General features: G+C 36.6%; 2 protein-coding genes across 2 annotated transcripts in view; one reads left to right on the top strand and one right to left on the bottom strand.

Annotated features, from left to right (window-relative positions):
- Positions 1-11,341, top strand: part of DPP4 (dipeptidyl peptidase 4) — a 75,462-nt gene extending 64,121 nt beyond the window's left edge. The window contains exons 26-27 of the transcript XR_005952570.1: positions 10,897-11,045; positions 11,331-11,341. The gene's annotated coding sequence lies outside the window, so the exon portion shown is untranslated. The remainder of the gene's footprint in view (positions 1-10,896; positions 11,046-11,330) is intronic.
- The window catches only part of SLC4A10 (solute carrier family 4 member 10), a 112,934-nt gene that overhangs the window by 19,648 nt on the left and 73,378 nt on the right, over positions 1-19,908 (bottom strand). The window contains exons 8-15 of the mRNA XM_041403572.1: positions 18,805-18,962; positions 16,911-16,998; positions 16,275-16,421; positions 15,611-15,711; positions 14,018-14,192; positions 13,700-13,833; positions 12,333-12,578; positions 760-865 (exon numbers count right to left, since the gene is read on the bottom strand). Of these exons, the coding sequence (XP_041259506.1) occupies positions 760-865; positions 12,333-12,578; positions 13,700-13,833; positions 14,018-14,192; positions 15,611-15,711; positions 16,275-16,421; positions 16,911-16,998; positions 18,805-18,962 (1,155 nt within the window). The remainder of the gene's footprint in view (positions 1-759; positions 866-12,332; positions 12,579-13,699; positions 13,834-14,017; positions 14,193-15,610; positions 15,712-16,274; positions 16,422-16,910; positions 16,999-18,804; positions 18,963-19,908) is intronic.

Raw genomic sequence — 19,908 nt, 5'->3', positions numbered from 1 at the left:
GATTGGCTTTAAAGTGTTCAATTTGTTTATGCCTACGATTTGGTTAATTCAGTTATCTCTTCAGTCTGGTGTCTTTTGCACTCAATTCTCTTTGACTGAAATTAAATGATCCATTTGCAAGAAAAAGTGGTGGCCCAATCTCAACACAATGTTTTAACCAAGTTGTAAATGTCATTTTGAAGAAGGCAAACTTGAATTCTATAAATCCTTTAAACACAGAGAAGTGTACCATTAAGAAGCTTGTTACACATTCATGCAAGCCCCACTAAGCTGTAGCTTCATCCCCTTCCTCCCCTGGGAAAAGAAATTACAGAACTTATGTGAGAAAAAAGTGGTCACTGAAGAGAAAATTTCTCCCCATCTTCTTTTTTGTAGCCTGAACTACTGCAAGAGTGTTTTAGGGAAAATAAATGCTTCTGATTCTTTCTACACAAGGGAACTTTGGTTTTGCCATCTGGCAGAATTCAGGACAAATTCATTGTCATTTGACATGTTTGACTTAATCTCAGCCAAGCTCTTGTGCTAGTGTGTCAAGAAGGTTCCAAAGCAGGGCATAAAATGCACACACTTGCTGCAAAAAGCTTACAAAAGGAGATAACACTATAAAGTTCATGTCAATTTTCCTTAAGTATCTTTTATTATTTATTTCAACAAATATGAGCAGGAAAATTGGTATTTTTAAAATATATTTGTTGCAGTAAGATGGACAAAATTATTTATGCCAATGCCTTTATTTATTAAGTTCCAAAATTTACTTACTGACACAGTTAGGTTCCCCCATGGCACATCAGATGCAGATATATTGTAGTCCTGCCAGTATTGTAAGGTTTTATTGCTAGGATGTTCTGGTTCCACACAATTGCATCTGAAAATAAATATTTTCCTTAATAATAAAAGATATATCAGATTAATCCAAATATTCAATTTTAAGATACACTGAAATTATGCTCTACATTGGCAGATAATTGTAGTTCAAATGAGTTCAGTAAATGCATGCTTTGAAGCAGTCTGCAGTTCAGTAGCTCGTGCTATTACTGGAGCATCATTTGCCGTGAGGTGCATATGCATATATAGTACGTAACGTGACATATTCAAACCACTGATCACATTAAGTTTTACCACCTCTTTTCTTCCTTGTCTATTGATACTTCTGAGCACAGTTTGTAATACTGAGAATATGCTGGTCCTGTTCCACCCTCTTACACCTAACATTTCCCTACATGGACATTAGATGCTATGTACAGTTCCAGGCTGATCCGTTTCTCAAATAACAAACTCTCTGTGTTCTCTTTCTTTCCTAGATGGAGAAGTGCCTTTGCATGCAAAATTGCCCAACTACCCAGTCAACTGTCAGGGCTCTGAATGTCAGGATCCCCAGCACCAAAGGCTCTCTGAACTTTGTGTTCCTTGTTTTTCCTTTCCCCACAGCTGCTATAAAAGCACAGCTTTCATTTTAAGTTGTGTATTTTAGCATGCAAAATGTGACGAGGCAGTGTAGGAGGAAAATAAGTAATTTAAAAATAAGTAATTTAAAATCAAAATTAAATCTTTAAAGCCTCTGAAGCAACTGTGGGAGGCTTTTTCTTTGACAAAGCCTTCAAAACATCCAGGATACTCTGTAGGATCCAAGATGTCAAGCACACTTCGCAGTACACTTTAAATTAATCCTACTTTAATAATCTATAGCACCATCTAGTCTGCTAGTATCTTGATGTGCCTATGATGACTTTAAATAAATTGTCTACTCTCTGATAAAGTTTTCAGAAGTACCTGGGGACAGGATAACATCTGACTATCGTGTGCAGAGCCACTGAGCATAAATTGCATTACAGCCGTAGCAGAATATCAGTTTATTCACTTACCTATGTCATCTATTTTCTATGTGACTGTTTATCTTTCCACAAAATGACAATACTCATCTAGATTCGTATGATTTTCTATATATTAAATTCTACCATCTAAACCATGAGGACACAACACTGACACTCTATTTCAATTACAATACTATACATGTGACAACAGCTGCATTTAATACATAGAGAGGGAAAGATGCAGGTTGTCTTTGTGCAATTCCTTGCTTTTCTTTTAGATACAGCTATTTCCAAAAGAAAGAGAAAACCCTCACAGCCCATGAACAAAAAGGAAAAAAAAAGCAACTGCATTGAGAGAAGTAGAGGGCCTGAGCCAAAAGTCCTTGACTGGATCTTTCAAACATATTTAATATGCTTTGGATCAGGCCCTAAGTGCAGAATGAATGCGTGTTCAATGCGTAGTTCAATTACAGAATGGGTTAAATGAAGCACATCACTACCAGTGAGCTACAGTAGCAGAATAAAGCCAACAAACAGTATGGCTACATCACGTATTGCAAGGGAGTACTGGATGTTCATGCAACAGAACAGAGGTGGCTGTGTCAGGTTACTGCTGTTTTCTGGGAGCACAGGAGCTCCCTGGCCCCGGTGTCCATCGCCGATCGCAGGCCGGCTGGGGTTTGCTTACAGCAGGCCAGGGCGCAGGGGCTGCTCGCTCAGTCACTTCTCACTAGAAGGGGAGACTGTGCCTGTCGCCAGCACTACATGGTACAGCTACACTTGCTGCAAACTGCAAAATTACATTTAAAGGTTAGAGGAGCCAAAATTTCTATTTCCTCAGAAACGTGACACTTGAAGCTATAGTTTGATACAGCTCAGGTAAATCACCTTCAGATGAGATCACCTGTTTATTTCTATAGCAATATCACTTTTCTCCTGCGCAGCATTCCAGTCTGGTCTTCACCAAGTTTCACAGGCATTTAGCAAAGGCAGACTGATCATCAGCAGATAAGTGACTGGTGCAAACTACACCCACGCAGACCAAAATCACCCTGCACAGTGCTCCTGTCACTGAGTGGGGGCAGAGCTAGGCCCTAAGTGTGGAGATCAGCTCCTGTTTCTACTCAGAAGACCATTCAAACAATGATCTCAGTGTTTTGATATATACAACGTTCCATTGCTTTCAATATTGTATGTGTTTTGGCAACACTGACATTTTGATGTGAGATTGTATCATGGTATTACTGTCTTCCAGCATCCCACTAATTGCTCAACATTATAGAACTGTGAGATAGTAAAACAGCCCTGTCCAGCCCATAAAACACAAATGAAAGTACCATTCAGTGCCAAAACATAAAAACATTACCTACCAAAATGTGTTGTTTCATAACAGATTTAATTGCTTCAATGATAACTATTTCCCAACGTAACTGACCTTCAAGGATAATCTCACATTAATGAAATAATGCTTCCTACTTTCATCTTTTTAGTATTTTAGTCTCTTTTCATTGCCATTTTTACTTTGAGTAATTTTGCCAGAAAATACAAAATATGCTGAATAGTTAACACTAACACATCCTTCTATTTTCCTGATGAAACATTACTCAGAATGCTAGAATAAGCAAAAAATTATTTCCTCTTGGGGGTTCAAATGCTCTTACATTCTTCTAAAGTTGTTTAAAGTGCTGAGCACTTGCCATGACAAGGGATCTGTGGGGAGTTTATGCTATTACCAAATACAAACACCTGTATTTTCTAAGCAACATATTAGTCTTTAAATACAGTACCAAGTTAGCCACATACTCTTGTGTCTTTGAGTGATAAGTCAGCAGTCACCTTCCTGATACTAAAAGATTCAAAAGGATTCTTTTGATTCTCTTTCATCCTGGCTAGAATAAAGGCAGGGAAGAATTAGAGACTGGTTGTGGTAGCAAAAGCATAGATGTCACTGTGGGGGGGTGGGGGGCAATCTTTGCTGCTAATCTCAACTCATTTATTTCATCACACTGATGACAGAAATAAATAATTTTTCATCTTTACCCTTTCAGATATGGCAAGACATTCTGATCTCCTGGTAGCAATTCAGATGTTTAAGCATGGGTGACTGTACACTCCACGGTATCTGTGACACCCGTGATGAGTTGGCACATATGAGAGGATCTTCATTGACTCATGCCTTTGTTTTCAAAGCAGCTGGAGGCTGAGAGATCTAAAATGGCACTAGATACTCAGTCACAGGTCCCTACCTGTATTTAAAATGTCCATATTTTGCAGATAAACAGATATCAGTGAAGCTTGTTTTCTTTTAGGGTATTTAAAAATCTAATACAGCCTAATAGAAAATGGATTATGCTTCTGAGGTAGATAAATAAACCATTTCAGACAAGACAGTCTTCAGACAACTCAGAACTGTTGTAAGATGAGAACTGACAAAATGAGAATGTAACAAAGAATAACCTGAACCTGCTAGCTAGAAACAATAACCAGAGCAAGGAGTCTTTATTGCCTGTACACCTTCCAAAGCACTCAAGAAATCTCTGGCAAATCAGAATCAAGAACAATGGTAGTTCAGAAATAAAAAACTTTGGGACTGCATGACAGATAGGTATCCCCTGGAGCCTGTACCTCTCTCGCTTTTATTGGAGAATCGAAATTTCAGCTTAATCTTCACCACCAATTCAACTGTAACATATAGGCAGTATCAGTGTTCTTTGTTTCAAAAAAGGAACAGTTATTACTATCCTTAATAGCATCAAAAAGACTGTCTGTATGAGCCCTCTTTCTCTGGATTATGGGAAAGGGAATATTAGTTAGCAAATTAAAAACCTGTCACTTTATATGTCAAGTTGGGGAATATATTCCCCCTCCTTTTTAGATTAGCAATAAAACATAAATATCATGGCTGCTCACCAACTAAAATGTTCTTTACTAAAACCACTTGCATCCTGACTCTAATTTTCTGTTAACTGCACAACAAGAAACTTATTACCTACATTTATTTGTTCAATTCAAATTAACCTCAGTCTAGTCCTTCCAACCCTTACAATATCCAGCTCTTAACCCTGATTCTTCAGGTTGCTTCTTCACCATTTTCTTCTCTTTACTCTGTCATGCATGCTCTGCTCCCCAAACAGACTTTAACGTAGAACATTGCCTGTCCAGCTTCAAAAAAGAGCCTTAGACAGTGTTTTTGTGAGTAAATAAACCACAGTTAAATGGTGCAGCTACCTTTGAAAGCCCCATGGCCATTCATCCCTTGGCAGTTGCCATTTTTCACTAGCAGGTTTTCAAGACTAGAAGGCACTTACTATTGATGATTTTATAAAATTCAACAGGCACTGGTTTGGATCTCTTATTTTTCCAGCATTTACATATTGTAAGCGCCACCTATTTATCCTTATCTAGTATATGATCTATAAAAATGCAACTGCAGCTTCTTCCTCATTAGTCAATATACCATCTCCCCTTCCTAGAAGGGAAATAATGCCTTTCTGGCTCACTTAAGATAGCCTGAGAATGAGATTTGCTCTATATGAATATTTATAATACTTAAAAAACTGCAGGCAAGTATGACAAATAAGTTGCAAAATGTGCTTGTTTAAACAATATGTCTCACTGAATATCAGAGTACATATTTGGTAGTAGGAGTAGGAAGGTTTTCCCCTAGCACAGAGGATGCTCTGAGCATGCTGTGCATTGATCACATCACAGACAGAGGAAGATGACAGTATGAAATGGAAGATAATCATCACTAAGTTTGTTTTGAAAGTAAGGTATAGGCGTAGGTATTCTTCACATTGCATTTACAATGCTGAAGTATATTAATAGCACTATGCTATGCATGTTTAGGTTTTCTCAAATACACCATTTCATGGGAATTATGGGCATTCACAGAATCCTTCTGTTTGTCTAACAACTGCTACGGGAAAAAGAAAACAACAGTGTCATAAAATGATATCTTCTCTGCTGTCTCATACCTACAATACCTGCATATCTCTGGCATTTTATTTACCATATATTCCTTCTTGTGCCAACCTTCATACCAACTAAATCAAAGGTTCAGTGGAGAAAAGACTGGAAACAAAATAATTAGTAGTGATGGAAAATGGACTTGTCAGTTAAGTTCTATTCTCAGTATCATGAAACCTTTTCACAGCACAGCTGTCATGGCAAGACAAGATTTTTTTCTTCATTTATTTATGAGATCTGCCATCCTGAATAACGACCACTGTTATGTGGCCCTCCTCTGACGGTCACGAACATCAGTAGGCATCCACATATATTCTCTAAGGTTACAAGGCTGTACAGTTTATTTGGTTAAGTTCAGGAGGAAAATAGAAAAGCCTATTAAGCACCTAAACAATGCAGTCAACAGTACAATAGTACTGTTTCACAGAGAGAGAAACAAAGATAAATCTGAGAAGGGGAACTGATGTTAGCCTGAAGAAATCTCAAAGAGTCAGGTTCTTTTAGATGGCACATCAGGAGGAAAATGGTGGTTCTTTCAAGGGGAAAGTCTAGAAAACAGATCTATAATCATGTTGTAGCTTTGTTAACCTCAAAGGTTGGATTTTATTAGCTATCTGATGCAGTATGCAGTCCATGCATTTGCAGCAGCACTATGGTGTGTAACTGCCATACACAGAAGTTCCTGTGCAGGAAAGCAGTGCAACTCTGGGGGATATTGACAATTCATCTGCAACCTTTCACTGTGAAATATTTCTAGGATGTCACTTCACCCTTATTCCAAAGTTAAGAGTGCATACACTTGAGGAGAAGAGGCTCAGTATAATGCTGGTACAGAAATAATTACTGCAATACACTGCAGTGCTATACGGTCAGCTTGAGTTTCAACTGTGCAGGTGCAATGCATCAATACACATAAAGGTACTGTAACAAAACCACACAAAGATTTTATGTAAGCCTTCCTAAATTTTGAAGGCATTTGTAGACCAGCTCTCAACTACAAACTGAATGCTGTGGAGAATAGCATAACAAAGAGATCTAGTTCCAAAGTGAAGGGAACAAGCAGTAGGAAAGAATAAAACAAGGTGGGCACTCTCTGGGTTCAAATGAAGGAGAAAGGGATAAACAAGTCAGCTGGGATGGGCAGGCAAGAGAAGTCTTGGAAAAAACAGAATAAAGAAAAAGAAAGGCTGGATTCCACGATTTGACAAGAAGCAAAAGGGAACCAGCGGTAAAACTCAGTGATGGCACTTGCATGGTTCTGGGAGGAAGAGGGATATTCTTAGGGAAGGACACACGGGATATGGCACAGTTACTTAACTGCAGGAAAAACAACTGTAAAGAGGGGAAACAGAAAATCTATATTCATATCTAACCCCAAAGAAATCATTACAGGAATTGAAATTCAATTACATGCCTGGGACCATAATGAACAATACTGTGCTCATATCACTGACTCTTCTCATTCCACCTGCAGCTTAAGGGACACAGGGTATAAACCAACCTAATTTGCATTCACTAATGATGTCTTTAGATTAACTTATATAGATAATAGAAGATTTCAAACTTGCTTGTGCAAACAGTGGTATGCACAAAACTAATCTTCACAATGCCTTCTAGAAGCAATGGTTTCTATAGCCTGAAATGATACTGAGATTGACATGATCTTGGCTCCCTAATTACATCAGAGTGGGATTTTCTACTCCTAATGCTTAAGTGCATGTCAATACCAAGACAGATTGCAATATGCATATTACTATGCCAAGAAATCACTTTAAAATTATTCAATGTAATCTGTTAATAATTGAGTAACTTCTGGTAAAGAATTATTAAAACAACATGAATTCATCACTTTAAAAAAAGAATTAATAAAAACCAAAAAGGTATATGAAATTCCTTTATATACCAAAAAGGTATATAAAGATCTAAGCAACCTCACCCTGAGAAATAACTGAACTCCTGAATTCTAAGATAACTATCTTAAAATGCTTGTATTTTTAAGACTACTGGATTGCTTTCTAAATCACATTCCATTCATCCACAATGCTTATTCTGTTTCTCATTTAAAACCAGGGGGTTTATCTGCTCCAATATGGGGTTCTCTTTTCCTAGCAAAAATAACATTCTAATATTTAATATACACTTTAAAACTGATGGGCATCAGTGTTCCAGACAGGTTTCACTAACTGGAGATATATTTGCTACCAGGGTAGGATAAAAACAGGAGGAGGAGTGCAGAAATAAGAGAGTTGCTATGCCAACCTACAAATGCTAATGGCATGACAAATACCAAAAGGTCACATTAAAAAAATAGAAAGAAATGCTCTGATCATGAAGTATTTGTATTTAATTTAATAAACAATGTAGCTACTCTATTTAAGTTCTTTCAAAACAATACAGTTTAAAAATAAGAAAATACAGCACGGTAACACACTGTAAATCAGGTTGTCTTTGTCCTTCCTTTGATTTATCACTTAAATGCATTATTCTTCATCATCCATATGAAAAATATGATGTTTTAGGAAGAAGTTACATATAAATGCTGAATGGATTTTGCCTGGAAGTAGATCACATATTTAAATACAGAGTAAAAAAATAAAATTTAAAAATGAGTAAAAAGTGCATCGTGTCTAGTTTTATATTAATTAGATCATGCAAAAAGATATTTTTGTCATTTTGAGATAGAATTCTGTAACAAACTCAACACCTACCTTCCACTTAAAATGGGAAAATACTAAATTCAATTTTTAAGAAATCTTTTAGGTAGACTTTCAGTTGATTTTCAAATATTTGGTTGTGCTTGATTAAAAACTGAAAAAAAAAAAATCCCAACTGTTCTGAATGTTCTTCCCCTAGTCTTCTAAGGTGCATTACGGCCGATATTAGTAATGACTCCTGTACTCTCAAATATAAGAGATGTATTCAGTAAAGTCTTTTACATAAAATGCCTACAACAGAGACTGTTTGTTACAGAATTCAAGTCCACCAAAAATACAGAATGGGTTTTCTTTCTTAAAATATGGTTTCAATCTGGTTGAAACGCCAACCATTTAAAATTACTGTTTTCTTTGTCTTTGTAGTACTCCAAAGAGAGCAGTAACAGAATGCCAATGACTTTTCCTGGGTCAAACTCATGTCATCACCAGGGCAAAGGAACAGTACTGGCATGTAGACAGACTACTGTGGACATCAGAGCATCCTCAGAAAGCCCATGGGAGAAGAGAGGACAGCTGGGCCACAGCATCCAGTAAAAGTTTCAAATATAATCAGTGTTCTGACCAATTTATCATCAACTTTTTGAGTGGGCAACAGAAAACACAGAAATTTTACAGTGTAACTCAAGTTTTCTAGCACAGAATTGCAAATCTAAGAAAGAAAAAGTTTTACATAAGCTTTGGTTGAGCATTCAAAGAGAAATTAGTTGCTCAACCTTTTGAAGATCACCCATGGCTAATTAAAGACCTGCCAAGGCTTTACTAACAATTAAAAACTTGCCTTTAAAATCCCCAAAGAGGAAAATGCAAACAGCTGTTTTAATTAGCAAAACAGCAGATACTAATTAGCTTCTGTAACAGAGTATGCTGGTCCTTTAAGGACAGGACCAATTTCAGCCCAAGTTTGTTACCCATTTAAGCTACAAGTAAAAGGACTGGAATCAGACGCTGCAGAAAAAGCTAATTCCTTGTGAAATCAGTATTTCCTAATTTCAAGTACAGAAAAGAGAGATTTTTATTTTGAGTAAACTTTCATGCTTATCCATCTTTTAGTTTCTTATCTTTCCAGAGCTTAGTCACGTACAGACAATTGAGCAGGGACTGAGAGCACTTGAAATATCTTGTGATGACCCCATGGGGATAAAAATTGTGACATCTCACCTTGTGGCAAAAGGCCACTGTATCTGGACAGAGTAACACTAATATGTGCACATTTGCACAGCAAACCCACGGAGTTCAGGCTGCATCAGGTCTGCTGTGAAAGCTGATTTGGGCACCTGATGCAGAGTTGTGACAACTGACCACATCTTTCAGTTCTCCCAATCTTTTGGGACTGGTTCTGAATAACTAAGACATCTCAGATGAAAGAGAAAGGGATGGAGAGAACAGGAGAGGCTGGAATTAGCCTTTTGCTACATTCAGGGCACAGATCCTTGGATAGCAGCAGATATGCTCTTACAAGATAATCAATGTGCACTGATTGTCAGTACACTGCCATTTCTAAAAATCAGTTTCAAAGCTAAAAAAACTTAAATCTCATCCCATAAGAGCTATATCTCTACAGTTAGGTATTTTGCTGTTAGTGGGGTCAGTTGGTAAGGGTATGATTGATAATAAACAGGAACATGCTGCAAGTAGAAGACACAGTGTAAGTGCCAAATGTGAGATTTAATAAAAGAGCTTAAAAGGCAATCTATTTGTACTATCTACACAGTGTGAAAGAATAACTGAAAATATAGGTATGAAATAATAAACTCAAATAACTACAAAAATAGTATATGAAATAAGTTTGATATCAGTGATATCAAATAAGTTTGATATCAGTGATATCAAATAATTCTGATATATGTTTGAAAACACCACACAGTGGTGAAATCTTTCTTCCAAACATCTGGAAGATGCTTATCTTTCAGGAGTTGTGTTTGAAAAATCTAGAACTGTGGCTGATATTCCAGCACTGTAGGCCAGGACAGATCAATAGGTGTAACTGGAGGATGACAAAGGCTGCTCTTTTACCATCCTGTGTGTTCTGCACATTTCACATTCATTGCTCAGTTACCAAGAGCAGGCAGCACTAAAACAACCACCCTTCAAAAACCATTCTGGGATTCTGGTTATTGAATGGCATTCTAAATAAAACCAACAACATTTATTGATTAACACAAGGATTATAATGATAAAACATTTTGACAAAACATAGACATAACTATGACTGTAACCCTACAAGCAGGACTGTTAAATTCATTTCCCTCAAATCTCTAGCAATATTATGGGATTCAGCTAACCACAAATACAGCTACCCAGGAACCCTTGTTTCTACTTGTGTTCATGCTTTCCATGACATATTTTAATATCTCAGCTCCACCTGGTAAATGTTTTCTAAATTTTTTTTTGTCTTTGTATAGCATTTCAACATCTGATTTTCGAAACGATAGGAGGATATCATGTTTTCTTTTCCTTTGAGGCAATTACTTTGCAGTGGTAAAGGAAAAGAAAAAATATGCAAAGACTGCTATATGAAGATCTTCAGAGTAAAACACCTGCTTCACAGAAGGTGAGTAATGTTATATAAGAGGGTATAACCTCAACTGCATGCATGGTCTTGATGTCTGTTGCTTTCTCTTCAAATTAATATTCCTTTGTCTACTGATTAGAGAGGAATAATAATATTTTCAGCATGATGAGAATATGTCACAGCAGAACTATAGTTTCTCTAACTTGTTCTGTGTATTAAGGTATATAATGTACATTCAGATTCTCGATTTGCTAACTATTTTTCTAGTGATAATATACACAAAGCTCAAATGTTTTCTCTCTTGCTGTGTTCTGTTTTTCCCAGCTTAAAATGCAAATGAGACATTTGGTTGAGACACTCCTGTTTTTCCAGTGAACAGAAGATGTGGCACTGTTCAAGCACTGTTGCTTTAGGGCCCCACCCAGCTCATGCAGAGGGTTCAAATGGGTTCAGTGAAATGATAAAGACATTTCTGGAGAGGGATTTTCATTGAAAATGCTTTTTAATTAAATTTTATTTACTGATGTGACCAAGATTAACTGGCCTCAGAACAGACTAGGATCTTGTCCTTTACTAGAACAATATTTTTATTCTCATATCACAGAAACAGGTCTATGAGGGTTTACTTCTCACTGAAACAATATTGATAAAAGCAATTCACTTTTTGTATTTCCCAAGTAGATTAGTACCTGTTTAAACTTCACAGTAAAGTAAAGCTGTTTAAATGGAGCTAGATTAAAAATCTTTGTATTAAGAACAAATTGATTATGAGCTACTGAGATGCATCTAACAATTCCAAATCCACTTCAGCTTTTTTAAATTAAGCTTGGACCTAAATGCCAGAGAGGTAAAAATAAAGGAAGTACATCAAATTACAATCTTTTAGAAAGGTGAATATTTCAATTTGGGAAAAAAAACAAAACAAAACAAGATAAATATGATATACAAACATTACCTGAATATCCTGTTTCCATTTAAAGATTATAAGTACAAAGTTACAGGAAGAGACCATGGATTAATTCTCATTAGATAAAAATGAATAGAGACCTAAAACTGAGGTCCCTTTAAGTCCTATTTTTAATTCTAGGATTTCCAGGTTAATTATGCTGAAGCTTTTCCAAACCTCAAGTCTGGAAATAAATTTTTTACTTATCTTAAGTAAATATGTCCTGCTTGTACATATCCCCCCAGTAAGACAGCATAATGACTGAGTAGCTTCCACCTGCTACAACTACTGCAAACTTTTCCTTGCAGTAGTGCTCCTTGCAGAGAAAACAACCTATGGAAAAAACACACTAACAGTGTAAGAGAAGAAATCTTACTTACGAGTACTTTGTCAGCAGCTCCAAGTTATTATGCATGTTGATTGGATAGGTCTCACTGAGATGAAACAGCTTCTCTAAGGCCTCATAAATGAAAATGATGCAGATAAGAGAAGCAAAGGCTTCTTCAGTAAACCGGGTAATGTAGCAGACTAGGGAGCTCGCATCAGTTGCAACAAGGATGATGCACAGGATTGCAGTCCACAGCCCAATGCTGGCTCTCAGAGAAAGGTATGACAACCCATACTCTCTAAAAAGAAGGGAAAAAACCACCAACTCACTCAACCTTTTGTCCAGCCACAGTAAATGGAGACAAGGCAGTTCCAAATTTTCCTTTTTGGGGACAGTCTGAGTCAGAAATTATGTACTTAATGTGAACAGAAGATCCTATCAAGTCACCTCCTGACCAGAGCTCTTCCCCCAATTAACAGGACACAAAGAGTTCTATCTCTATTAAAGTGATCACGTGAGCAGCTTTGAGAGTAGTCACACACAAAGTGTATAAGGTCCACTCACTCTTTATCCTATATCCTGCTTTGTGAACAGCCAACACCTGTCAATTTCTTTTTAAGCTGTGAAAGAGTAGCTATAACAACTTTCATCAAAATTCTGTAAGCTTGCTGCATATGATAATAGAGCTCCAAACACACCGTGTGACATTATCACAGCAAGCTGAAAGGTCTGTCTGAAGGTGCGAGAAAATTTGAGTGCTAAGCGGGGTTTCTACTCTGTGTTGTGCAGGAGATCCTGGTACAGAAGTCCCTGTCACAGCAGTGAGGCAGAAAAGCAGACTGGATAGCAGAGAAGCATGATGGCTTCCAAATGGAGACATAATTTTTACCCACACTGTGGCAGAGACATGACAAGTACAGCACATGAGCCTAAATGTGGCTCTTGTGGCATGACAGCTCATCCCCTCTCTGTCCAGGTGAGGGAACGGCATGGTCTGTATTAGTGACTGTTGAAATAGGGACCACTCCTACTGCATGCACTTTCTTGGTGACAGAAAACACCTTTTGAGTTAGGGATGAGATAAACCACTGATTTAAACGTATTGTCTCAGAGTAGAGAAGGATAAAATTCAAAAAACCAAACCAAAAAAATACCCACAAACATCCTGAAGCAGTCATTCCCTTCAAAACAGGGGTGGGAGGAAGGGAAGAAAGGGAAGGAAGGCTTTGAAAGCAACAAAAGCCCAAAATCTAAGAAAATTCACCTTTCTGCATTACCAATTCACTGCACAATTTTTGGACTCTGTAACATGATAAAAGCAATAATTTATCTTGTAGTGCACTGCTTAGGATTTAAGCTCTGGGATAGGTGTCTCTACTTTTACCTAAGGAAATGAGGAATATCATGATCTTCACTTACTTGCAAAATTTGAATAAGATCTTCTCAAACACTAAAACTGGTCCTGTGCTGCCAAGTATAGTGAGAGGCTGTCCACCAAAAAGAGAGTAGGCAATTCCAGTCATGGATGCTCCAAACAGCGATTCTATTGCACTCTGAATATGATACAGAGAGAAGTGTCCATAAATTTTCAAACAGGTTCTTTTTGTAATGTCTTAGTCTGTAGCCTTCTAAACATTGAAATACCAATATATAAAGGTGATCATGCAACAGTAAGCAAATACTAACCACAAAACTAGGAATGTAAGTTTGTTTTAAAAGTTCAGACTTAACACATACTATACGACCTTCAGTTGCTTCTCCCAGTAGACCACCAAATGTGATGACAGGAGACATGCAAGCACAGTAGAGAAACAAAAATGATGCCAGACACTGCAGACTGAGAGCATCCCTGAAGTCACTCCAGAAGAAGGGAGCTTTTCTTTTGATATCTAAAATTAATCCTCCAAAAAATCTGAAGAAAACATAGAAGAGCTCAAATCAATTAAGGTGGCACACAAAACTTTCTTTTACAGTATTGCTTCAATCACACTGCAGAGATGCTACTGTTCCCTGATCAAATGATACATACTTTTATGTTTCACCCTTCATAAAAATAAGTTTATAGGAAGCCTGTCTTTGTAACTTCAACCAGGAAATTATTGTGTTTTTAAAACAAACTAATTTCCATGTCACTTTTATAAAAAAATTCTTCAACTAATCATCCAGACACCAAAGTTCTGAACAGTTGCTTGCTCCCATGCACTAAATCAAACTGTTTATTACATGAAATAATTCTTTACATTTGTTTCATTAGAGAGGTATTACAGTGCCTATTTGCCCACATCAGCTTCACATTCTTTATTTATTAGAACCTGTTTATTTATTAGAACTTTCTTTATTAGAACCTGTTCCTAAATACGCTTGATGATGGAAATGAATATATGCTACCATTTTTCAAGGACAAGAACTGTCATCTTTTGTCATTTACACTGTGTCAAGTATAATCAAATATTTAGGAACAGACGGTCCCTTACAAAATACCATACAGCTAAAGTAAATAAACCCCACAATTCTCTTTTCCTCACAGGCACACAATGTATCAGATGCTGCTGAGGTAAAGAAGGTGTAGTGCTACCTCCTAAATATTAAAACAATCATTCAAGCTGTCAATTAGTAGATTCTCCGGTGAGAGAGCAACTTCCAGCCAGACTGGCCATCACCTCCCCTGCCCCAGTGTACTCCAGCACTGCAGCTGAATCTTTAGCTTCATGCTAAAGGCAGGAAAAGTATTTAAATACCAGGAGGCAGCAAAGTAAAACATTGATTGCCCAACTACACTGCACTAAGGCAGCCAGAGACAGCTAATGCACTTACACCACACCATATCAGATGAGAGAAAACAAGTATTCCTCTGAGCAAATTCTTCATTCTGTATATTGCAGCCACCAGGGTAACCACAGCCTCACGTACCAGCACATATCATGGCTTAGTGAGGTAAAAAAGAAATGCTAGAGCTGGACAACCCAGAAACTTCAACTACAAGACAGCTGTAAGTATTCATAATATATGGCCCAATACTGTACCAAGTTTCACTTCATCCTGTACAGAACCAAGAAACATTAATCAAGTTTAAGAAAGGTCTGGCCTTTGTAAATATTAGAGAAAGAAGCTTGCAATAAATACAATGAGAAAACTCAAACCCTCTTGCCCTCTCCTGCTCTCTGCAAATGAGCATGTATTGTCCTCTTCAGCTACGTGACACATTTGTCTTAGGACAAATGCCTGAAAGAAATTATGCACCGAGACACTTCTGAGAGAGAAGCAGACCCTTGTGATTCCTTTTGAACATCACTTTGAACACTTAAAGATTGTGGGTATGTTTTCACTAACTTTCCAGTGCGTTGCAGTTCTGGTCCAGAGTGTCCCCCAGGATGTTCTGCTTCCCCATGGGCTGCAGTTCCATTTGGCATCCCTGGGATCTTACGCTTCTCCTAACAAAAGGAAAAGATATTTCTTATGGGTTTTAGTATTGAATCAGGCTCTGAAAGTTAAAAGCTTAAACATAAAAATTTCATTTTAAGATTCATCAGCATAACCTTCTCATAAGCTGTAAAGGAGTTCTATTACCAGACAGTTAATTGTAAAAAGAATTGTGATTCTGTGAAATTTAAAGAATTGATCACCAAAAATCTTGCATCAGAAAACATTTTAAAGAGTAACAAGCCTCGATCAATTCTTGCAATAATCTTAGAACAAAAGCAAACCATGGCTATTTGGAACAATCAAGGATGCTTAAGACTACTTATCCCTGAATTTAGTATCTTTAGATACAACTGCCTGTATTTACTCAGGAGAGAACTAGTACTGAACTAAACCAAATGTCATCAATATACTGTATGTTTGCAAGTCAAGAGTTCTTCTAAAATTAACCTAAAATAAAAACAGCATGCAAAACGTAGTGACTCTGCTAAATGCTAAATTAATGAGACTTAAATCTACATAACAAAAATTCATCACAACTTTTTAAAGTGTCTGAATTTTACACTGTACAAACCTGAGAGGGAACATTTTTAGGTGGTTCTATTCGAATTGTTGGGTCCCACTCTCCAGGAGGGAGAACAGTAACCTGATCAAGAAACTCATCAATTCCAGACACCAAGTCATTGCGGTCCTTTGCTTTGTAAGCAACATCATGGAATACCTGTGAAAAATTGAGAAGTGTGTGTGGGAGGAAAAAGAGATTGAAAAAGGAACTCTAAAACAATGGCCCCACTTCTCTGAAATAGAACACACTTTGTACAAAGTTCCCTCTGAACAATCACAGCTTCAACTGAAAATCTGAAAATAGCTTCCAGTACTTAGTTCTCATAGAAATTCCAGCTGCTACAGGAAAAGATTCTTATGGCTGCTAAATATTTGAGAGATTTTGCAGTTTAAACAAAATTAAATCCACTGGAAAGCAACTGTGGAAAATGGAACCTTACTGGTGAAGACATCTTCGCTTATGAATATTGTTTCTCATTTTGTTATCCCCTTACAGCAGCATAATCTGGGCTGTCACAGGATCATGAAATGAGTTAGAATGCTCGTTGTCATCACCAGAATGATTAGCAACTTTTCATCTGAAGGATTGGAGATTCCCTATTACACCTCTTCAGTTAGTACAAAACTGAACCGTGAATAAAAATACCTCATCTGTCATTAGTGTTGCAATTGATCTTCCAATCTCATGGTACTGTTGGCCTTTACCCAGTGGTCCAAGAAGAATGAACAAAAATCTGCAAATTAAAAGTAAATTTGAGAAATCATAAAGCACGGATGGTTGAAAATTAATATAAATATTACAGGAATATTTATTTAAAATGTGGACGGGAAGAATCTCTCAGATAAACACTATATATAATCTCCTTCAAGATCCTCACACATGCATTTAAACATGAAGCTTTGCTTAGAAAAAGAGTATGAAAATAGCTTCCAAAAATATATCACAAGCTTAACAGTCAGTCTTGATTGAGGCTACCAAAACTTCCTTACATAACAAACCTTAACTTACACAATAAATGTATGCAATTGTAATCTATGTACAGAACACATTATTTAATTCTGTTAATTCAACAGAATGCCTATGGTTACATAAATTATTGCAATATTGGATAAGTTAAATTAACCCAAATAAAATTAATTTTTAAATCATTTTAACTCCCATTAAGGCTCTGGACAGTCTCTACTTGAGGCTGTAGGCAAGTAAAGTTCAATAAAAGGCAGAAGATTTGTTCAAGTGAAATAACTAAAATTCTCAGCTTTGCTAAAATGCAAAATACAATATTTTTATGTGTATTACTTTTTTTACATAAAATTTTTTTTGCAGAAATATTTAATTGTCTTAATTTGTAACTATTTTTATTTTGACCAAAAATCAAGAAATCTGTTTTTTTCCTTTTGGTGGGTTTTTGGGGGTTTTTTTTGTGGGAATTTGGGGGTGGTTACAAGGAAAAGCTTTTTCCAAAGCCAATTCACTTCCTCAGTGTTTCTTATACATATGCAAAAACTAGAAAACATCAAAAAAATAATATCCAAAGTAACTACAAAGTACAGCTCAAAGATGATGTTTATCTGGTTAGAAGCAAGGATCTCAGCATTGCAGCATTTCTTAGCATAACATGAGAGTCACATGTGAGTGTCCTGAGCATCTCAAACTGGAATACATTACTGCCTACTGTTGGAATTCCACCTTCATAGAAACTAAAAGAGTGAAGGGGAAAGAAAGACAGAATGTGTGTACAAACATAGGCGCAAATTAATAAAAGAAAAGGTGTGTGGGGGTGGATTCTGCAATAATAGTTAAGTCAGTGAACACAGATACGGGAGAATCAGTCTGGAGTTTTGATCTGAATTAACCTCAGCAGGACACAATGTAACAGCAGATCTATCCCAATGTCTTCTATTTGAAAACAAGGTCTATTTTAGACTCTTTTTTTAATGCCTCATGATTTTTTTTCAGAATCAAAGTACCCCATCAGAAAAAGTTTCAACATAGAAAAAATTAATCTAAAAAAAATAATTATGATTAAAAGTCACATTCCCTACCATGCAAAGTATATTTTTGAAGAAGTAAAAATTTTTGAAGAACAAATTTACAGCATGTTGTCCATCCACTCATTCATTCACTATCCCTAGTCAACCAAATCACACAATTTACTTTTTTCTTTTTCTCAATTCCTTCTTCATTTTTTTACTTCTGTACATAATTATGCAGTATCACACAAGTAGTTTCAGTTCTGGGTGAAATATCCTGCGAAGCTGAATATTTCACCTTAGTGAAATATTTCATCTGGCGTAATACCAGTTTGTATAGAATAAACTGTGTGTTATAACCTACATTTCTACATCTGTGAAGTACTCAAAAGTAGCATGAGTCTGAATATACCCACACATCATTTACAGGGTGAGTGGAAGGCAGAGAGATGTCTTTGATAAAGAGCAAACTGAATTCCTCACTCAGTAAACGGCAAAGCCAAGGGTCACATCACACTGTCCCCACAAGGTACTCAGGAAAACGCAAAGCAAAATCAGCCCAGCTGTACCTGGTTGGAATTGGAACTTCAGCCAGTCCTGTAAGCAGCACTGCAGGAGACAACCTAACAAAAGCCACAACAGCTCGGTCCAGGAACTCGAGTTCACCAACTAAGATGTTTGATGCTTCAGCTCCAGGTGGTATCTTTTTCATGAAGTGTAGGTCAACCTGGGGAAAGTATATTAAATTACAACCTAAAAGTTACTCATAGGGGTTTTTTCCCCCTGCTTTGTTGACAGAAACTTGCTGATCACTGCACTATAACTTTGGCTATTTCAGTTATACAGTTCCACCGTTCTTTTCTGTTGAATGGTTGTTTTTTTTAATAAAAATTATTCTCTAAACCAAACTGGACATTAATTATTTGGCTGATTTTTCTTGGAAACAAAGCACTGCAGAATTAATTTATAAAGACAACAAATCAAACTCAAAATATTTTTAAGAATATAAGATTCATTTCCTAGTAATGCTTTTTATCTATACTCATAAGAGCATGAGTACTTAATAACAACCATAACAGTAGAAGAAATTAAGACATCTTATTTTTCCATAATTAACAATTCTGGAAATCAGTTATTTTCAGCTCACAGTTGTTGTGTTATTATCTCACTGAGGAGAGCACTAGATTCCACTACACACAATTTTCCTTTTTCTACTCTGAGATGCATTTTTGGTTTCAGGTTTTACAGAAGACAGATGCCCTTCAGCTGAAAGTAACAGAATATAAGCTATCATGAGCACTGGCAGTCTCAAGCAAATGGAAAGAACAAAGCAGAAGAAAAACTTTGGAATTTTAGGCAGTGATGCTGACTTTTGCAGGATGATAGAAAAACAGAGACACAGCTTCATCATGACATTTGTGTAGGATTGTATGACACTAGGCTTCATTCTGTAACAAAGACTGTCATGGAGTAATAAAGTATATAATGTATGTCTGATTTAATTATGCAGCAGTATTGTCTACATTTCAAAATGCATGAATTTTGTCATTTGCTTTCCTTTTATTAATCTAAACACAACAACAGCAACCAAATCCAATATAAACTGTTAAAGTGGACCATTTTAATGTCTATCTTACAGCCATCTGTCAGTACTAGTTTGCATAGTTTTTGGT

This window comes from Onychostruthus taczanowskii, unplaced genomic scaffold (genome assembly GCF_017590055.1).
Source record: "Onychostruthus taczanowskii isolate IOZ18803 unplaced genomic scaffold, ASM1759005v1 scaffold20, whole genome shotgun sequence".
Lineage (NCBI taxonomy): Eukaryota > Metazoa > Chordata > Aves > Passeriformes > Passeridae > Onychostruthus > Onychostruthus taczanowskii.
This window is presented reverse-complemented; position numbering and strand designations above follow the sequence as displayed.